The following is a 7,078-nucleotide window of genomic DNA, read 5'->3' as shown; positions in this document are numbered from 1 at the left end:
TTTTTTCCGTGTCCGGCAACGGATCGCAACCCTCAGTGTTGCCCCCGTACCGGACTGGGGACCGGCAACGGGATCGCAACCCTCAGTGTTGCTCCCGCGCCTCGCTCAGCCAGTGAGCGGGAACCGGTCTGTATGTGGGATCCGAACCCTCGGGCAGGAGCGCCGCTGCGCTTCCCAAGCGGCGCACTACCCAGTGCGCCACCGGGCCGGCCCCTAATTTGGGAAATTTGGGGCCATAATTTCTTCAAATTTTTTCTGCCACTTTCTTTTCTCTTTTTTAAATTTCACTTAGACTTTTTGATATTTTGTCACAATTCTTCAAGGCTCTGTACATTTTATCATTTTGGTTCTCTGTATTTTTCATATCGAATAATTTCCACTGAACTATCAAGTTCACTTACTCTTTCTTTATGCCTCATTCTGCTTGTTAATCCTAATCCCAGCCAGGCAGTTTTTACTTTAGACAGTGTATTTTTCAGTTGTAGAATTTCCATTTTTGTATAGTTTCTATTTCTGAGCTGAGTTTTCTTTTCATTTATGACAGGCATATTTTCTTATTATCTCATTAAGTATGGTTATAATCACTATTTTAAAGTCCTTGTTTGCTTATTCAAACATTGAGGTCATCTCAGGTTTGGCTTCCATGTGATCCCCTTGTCTCTTGAGAATTGGTCAATTTTTCTGGTTCTTTCTGTGGTAATTTTGGAACACATCCTGGACATTATGAATGTTGTGGAGACTTTAGCCTCTGTTATAGTCCTCCAAAGAGTGTTCACATTTTTGTTTTAGTAAGAATTTAACTTGGTTTGATTCAAACTATAAATTTGTCTCATAGGCAGCAGTTCTAACTTCATTTCATTTGTTTTATGCATTAGTGGACTACTTGCAATCTACCCCATACTGCCCTCTCACTCTTCAGGCCCAAAGATCTGTGGTTTTTCCTATCTGAGGTTTAGTCTCCCTGCATGGTGCTGATTTTGATATATTCTCAGGCTAAAAATGATAAAAACGGAAACATTCCATTCTGGTCCATTTTTCCAAGTGTCAACTCCCCTCCAGAATAATCCTACTTTTGTTCACTTTCCAAGGCCTCTGGGTACTATTTTGGTTTTGTTATATTTTTCCCGGAGTCTATAATTTTTATCTACAAGAAAATCAACTTGGTGGAAGCTTGCTTGTTCATACCTAAATCTAAATTCCCTGTCTTTAATTTCAAATATACCTTAATTTTATAGAAAACCATAATATTTTAGGAAATTTTAAATTTAAAATTTTTTATGTTAAATTGAACTTTTAACAAACTTTGTTGGGTTTTTTTTATTCCAGACATCTAATTCTTTAATAGATAATGTTCCCGAGAAAGAGCTCCGACCAAAAAGAGACACAGATATAACTTCTGAAAGTGACTATGGAAACAGAAAAGAATGCAATAGAAAAGTTCCTCGAAGATCAAAAATCCCATATTATGCCAAAACTATCCAAACTATTAAGCACCACAGTAGGGGCAGCAACCCTTTTGTAAGGTACTTGTTTTAGTTTGGCTGGCTTCTTTAAAGGTGTCTCATGGTAAATTACTTTATTAAAGTCAAAGATTTGACTTTTCAGTCTGTTCGGCTCAGATCTGGTCAGTACATTAATGTAAATTTATGTAAAATGATCCCCTTCTCTGTATTATTATCTAAGTTGCTTATTTTTGTAATTCTTCCATAGCTACCTAATTATACTCTTACTTATACATTCAACATTCAGTTCACTTAGGTCAGGACATACCCTGGAATCTCTTTGGCCTCTGGCTAGTAATGTAGAAATCTATTTACTCTGATTGATTATATGTCAGTTTTAAACTTTTAATTCCTGAAGGGTCATTATATTTACTGTTTTTCTGAGTTCTTGGGGGAGGTCATCTTACCATAGTCCTGAGTACTGACAGTACTTTTTAAGTTATTCTGATATAGCCAAGAATTCTACCCTACTGGAATATGTTGAACACTGAGCATTTGTAGAGTCATTATCTTTTTTAAAATCTTGAGGCTCTCATTAATCAACAAAGCATACCCATTCAATAGTTTGTCCAAGTTATTACTGTTTTATTTAATATTCTTTTTTAAAAAGTTGTTTGCATATATGACTACAAATTTTAATGTTAAAGTATAAACACTAATTTTCTTGGATTATCCTATATTTTATTCTTTACAGTTACAATCGTAAAATGAGACAACCTTACCTTAAAGAATTATATGTAAGATCATCTTTAGCAAACTGTCGTATATTACGAGAATCAGAAGAGCCAAAGACTGAAATAATTAAAGTAGAAAAAAGTAGCTCAGAAGACAACACTTACCGGGTATGATTAAGGAGGTTCAGAAAAAATGAATGTGAATGATCTTAGTTTTACATACAAAGTCCCAGAAAAATTATGCATGTTTTTATTAGCAAAAAGTATTGTTTGTAATTTTAATGGAGTGAAGAGAATAAGTAACTTCCCTTCCTGAAATATCTAAGGAAATCTACAAGTCTTCTCCAAGAAAGAAGTCTATTTTTAAACACATTCAAAAAATGTTATATATAATTTCAAGGTTTTCATGGACTCTCCTGAAACCTACTTTTGAACCCGTGGATCCCAGATTAAAAGATGTTCCAGAATTTTAAAATTCTTCAGTATTTGCCTTAATTCTCGTGTTGTTGAGAATTTTTGGTAAATGTTGATTTGTTATGTTGTATTTTTCATTAACTTCATATTTTGTATTTTGTATTTTTTTATTTACTTGCTCTTATTTTACTTGTTGAAGTACTGGTTGTTATTTTGATTGTACTGTGCACTGGTCTTCCAGTAACAGAATTGCCTTTTAAAATGATTCACACCTTTCATGCTGCTGGTTTGCTCCCCTTATTCTCAACTGTGAAGACTTTAATATTGAAGAAAAAAATTATTATGATAATAATATAAATATATAGAATATATAGAATAAAATAGAAAAATAACTATATAATAATAACAGCAGATGACATTTATTGATGTTGTATATCCTTTACTTCCATTAATTTAATTCTCACTACAGCTCTTTGAAGTAGGTACTATTATTCCCCTATTATAAATGAGCAAATTGAGGCTGTAAGAAGGTAGGTAACTTTTCCAAGTTCATATAACATAGTTGTTTTCTTTCAGTCCCTTGTTGAACAGCTAGACCAAGAGAGAGAGAAGAGATGGAAAGCTGAGCAAGCTGAAAAGAAACTTATGGATTATATTGATGAACTGCATAAGCATGCAAATGAGAAACGAGATGTTCATAGCCTGGCTCTACTTACCACAGAAAGGTAAGGGGAAAGTATGTAAACCTAAAGATATAGCATGAAGAATACTGAACTTAGAACTGGAGTACCTTAGTTTAAACCAGTCATAGTGTGATCAAAAACAATGTATGTGATTTTAGTTCAATTTGAACTAATTTTATTAGAAGAGTTAGTGCTTTATTAGCTTGTTAAATAAACAGGGAAATCAGGGTACATTTATTTGAGCCCTCAAGCAGGGAGGTAAGTTCGTGGAAAAATGGAATTGAGAAATAATATAAATCTTTTTATGAACTTTTTGAATTTCCCTTATTAAAGCTTTGTTTTTTTTCTGTTTCCTCTAAGTAATTATTTGTAAAGTTATGCTTTTCCTTAAATAGTTATAAGATTTTATCCAGAGTTTCTGTTGTTTTTTTCCTCTTCTTATCCTTGAATGAGCACTAGATCTCTTGACTTGTTATTTGCCAACAGATAGGATTTGGGAAGTTGCTCTTGGTTTAATTTCCTGTCTGATTATACAGTGGCTAATTCCCCCTTCTAAGATCTCATTTGAGTAGTTAATGTACATAGCTCCTAACCCAATTCCCAGTTTTTTCAAGCATATAACTGGTAAAGTTGTGTTACTGATGTAGTATTTTCTACTTCTCTGCCTGCTTTTCTCATATGTTGTACCTGTGGAGTATAAGGAAAATGATAATATCCAAATGTGTGCTGTGAGAACCTTTGTAATTATGCAAACTATGATGTATTATGCTGTTATTAGTTCTTTCACCACCATCTACCAACTTCCTGCCTTATTTATGTTTTGGGAATTGTTGTTTCTGAATTGATACAAGAAGTTACTAGGGGTGGGGTTAAATTAATGGTACTCTGACTACCTCAGAAGAGATGCACTTGCTTGCAGTAGGTACATAGGTAACCAAAACTATGTAGTGACACATACATAGAGACCCTGTGTTTGAGTTAATGGGCAGACAATAGAAGAGAGAAGATATATCTTTTTTTTTTTTTTTTCAGGATGAAACAGTTTCATGAGACAAAGCCTGAGTGTTCTACTTTTCATTTCAATTTACTACCATTTGTTTGCATTATAATTGAAATTCCTCCCAGATGTTGGCATTATGTAATCTTTTGGTTTTAGTTGTATGTGTATGAACTTTTGCTTTATTCTGTATTGTAGGTATTATTTAGTGAGATATTAGAGGAAACTGTACCTGGGGCTGCTAGCCCGATTCCATTTAATTGGAAGACTTTGGGCACACTTTTTCTTTATCCTTACTTAATGTAGTGGATTGAATTATGTCCCCCCAAACTCACTGAAGCTTGAATTGTGTTCCCCAAGATTTATGTTTTAGAAACTTAGCCCCCACTCTGACTGTTAAAAGGGTGGGAAATCCTTCTATGGTAATTGAAAGGTGGAGCCTTGAAGAGGTGATTGGATTGTAGAACTGTGCAATAGTGAATGGATTAATAATGGCAGTCAGGGTGAGATTCTGAACGCTTTAAAAAGAGAGTGAATGAGGAGGTTAGTCTCTCTCTCTCTCTGTTCTCTCTGCTTCCACCATCTTGCAATGTGAGACTGTCGCCACCACTGGATGAACTTTGGACTTCCCAGGCTCAGAAACTATAAGCGCAGGGTGAGATTCTGAACGCTTTAAAAAGAGAGTGAATGAGGAGGTTAGTCTCTCTCTCTCTGTTCTCTCTGCTTCCACCATCTTGCAGTGTGAGACTGTCGCCACCACTGGATGAACTTTGGACTTCCCAGGCTCAGAAACTATAAGCGATAAATTTTGTTTGCTTTATAAATCACCCAGTTTCAAGTATTTTGTTATGAGCAACAGAAACAGACTAATACACTTAACCTGTTATTTTGCCCATGTTTCCCCATGTTAACATATTCATTGTTCTCTTGATGAATCAGCTTCAATTGTTTCTGACTCTCCTTTTATCTGTACCCCAATTATTTGTTTTAAGATTAGATCCTCACCAACCTTGATAGTCCCTTATGTACCTTGGTAAGGATTCTATATCTCTGGCAGCTAATACAAGGTCTAATATCTACGGACCTGCTGTGAATATATGTTATCTCAAAAAATAAATCTCATCTACTGTGGTATCTTTATTGTCATCAAGATACCTTGATGACCAGATCTGTTATCTAAGTATCAAGTGAAAGTGCCTTGCCTATATTTCTCGTAAGTGTCTTAGGTCAGCATTTCCTTAGATAGACTCATCCTCTGCTTCCATATTCTGTATTTCTTGCCCTAATACAAGGTGTCCTATCCAGCATACAGTCAGCCACCAATGCTAGAAATCTGAGTCAATTTTTTGCTTCCTTTGTCTTTCTTGTATCATACAGCCAGTTGGTGTTGATATCATCTTCATTCTACTCTTTAAAAGATGTTGAACTATCTCCTCTATATCCCAAAACTATTACCTTACTTTAGGCCCTTATGTTTTGCCTAGCTGATTGCTCTAGTTATACTTGTCTTTAGCTTCTCCAGCCCTATCCCACAAAATAATAATGTCCAAAACTCTTTCATATAACATACCACACTGGAGTTGAGAGAATGAACAGAAGATGATCAGTTGGGAGTTACTCTAATTAAAGGCAAAGGAGAGATGCTAAGGACAAGAATTGGAAAAATTACTGTAATATAGAAGTTGATGGATATATAGGGGTACTTCAGAAAGTTCATGGGAATATTTATCTTTTAATTCAGTTTTTCTACAAACTTTTTAAAATACCATATTTTTTAAAAATATGGCATGGAAATTACAGTAGCTATACCTCAGGGTGGCTGCCTAACTCAGTAATTCCTTCATGAGGGTGTGTCTTTATCAGCTTCCCCCTTCCAAACACAAGACTTGTATCAGTTACTTCTCTGCTGATAGTATTTGGTTAAGGGGTAAGCATCTGACCCAAGCTGGATAACATAATGCCTTAGCCCATAGCCACAGTGATTGTTTCATGGAGTGGATATATGAGTCAAATTGGGCTGATTTGTAACTTGGCAGTAGGCTTAAAATATTCAGTCAACTATACTGTAAAAAGATGTACTGTCATCCAGGCTTTGTTGTTCCATTTATAGAGCACAGGCAGAGTAGATTTAGTGTCATTCTTAAGGACCCTAGGATTTTCAGAATGGTAAATAAGTATCGACTTCAACTTATAGTCTTCAGCTACGTTAGCACCTAAGAATCAGCCTATCCTTTGAAGTTTTGAAGCCAGGCATTAACTTCTCCTCTATAGGTATGAAAGTCCTAGATGGCATCCTCTTCCGATAGAAGCCTGTTTGATCTACATTGAAAATCTGTTTTTTCGTGCAGCCACTTTCATCAATTACTTAAGCTAGATCTTCTGGCCAGTTGTTCGATGCAGCTTCTACATCAGCACTTGCTGTTTCACCTTGCACTTTTATGTTATGGAGACAGTTTCTTTCCTTAAGCCTCATGAATCAGCGTCTCCTAGCTTCAAACTTTTCTTCTGCAACCTCCTCACCTCTCTCAACCTTCATAGAATTGAAGAGAATTAGGGCCTTGTTCTGGATTAGGCTTTGGCTTAAGGTAATGGTTTGATCTTTTATCCGGTTCACTATAAGGCTGTTTCATTTTCTTATCATTCATATATTCACTAGACTGGCATTTCTAATTTCCTTCAAGAATGTTTGGCATTCGGGCCGGCCCAGTGGCGCACTGCTACAGTGCGCCGCTTGGGAAGCGCGGCAGCACTCCCGCCGAGGGTTCGGATCCCACATGTGGACCGGCCGCTCACTGGCTGAGCGAGGAG

At 36.1% G+C, this 7,078-nt stretch overlaps 1 protein-coding gene across 1 annotated transcript in view; it reads left to right on the top strand.

Moving 5' to 3' along the window:
• LRRCC1 (leucine rich repeat and coiled-coil centrosomal protein 1) overlaps positions 1–7,078 on the top strand; it is a 45,107-nt gene that overhangs the window by 15,612 nt on the left and 22,417 nt on the right. Inside the window, exons 7-9 of the mRNA XM_008591743.1 lie at positions 1,327–1,523; positions 2,197–2,344; positions 3,167–3,315. Of these exons, the coding sequence (XP_008589965.1) occupies positions 1,327–1,523; positions 2,197–2,344; positions 3,167–3,315 (494 nt within the window). The remainder of the gene's footprint in view (positions 1–1,326; positions 1,524–2,196; positions 2,345–3,166; positions 3,316–7,078) is intronic.

This window comes from Galeopterus variegatus, unplaced genomic scaffold, assembly GCF_000696425.1.
Source record: "Galeopterus variegatus unplaced genomic scaffold, G_variegatus-3.0.2 Scaffold7241, whole genome shotgun sequence".
NCBI lineage: Eukaryota > Metazoa > Chordata > Mammalia > Dermoptera > Cynocephalidae > Galeopterus > Galeopterus variegatus.
This window is presented reverse-complemented; position numbering and strand designations above follow the sequence as displayed.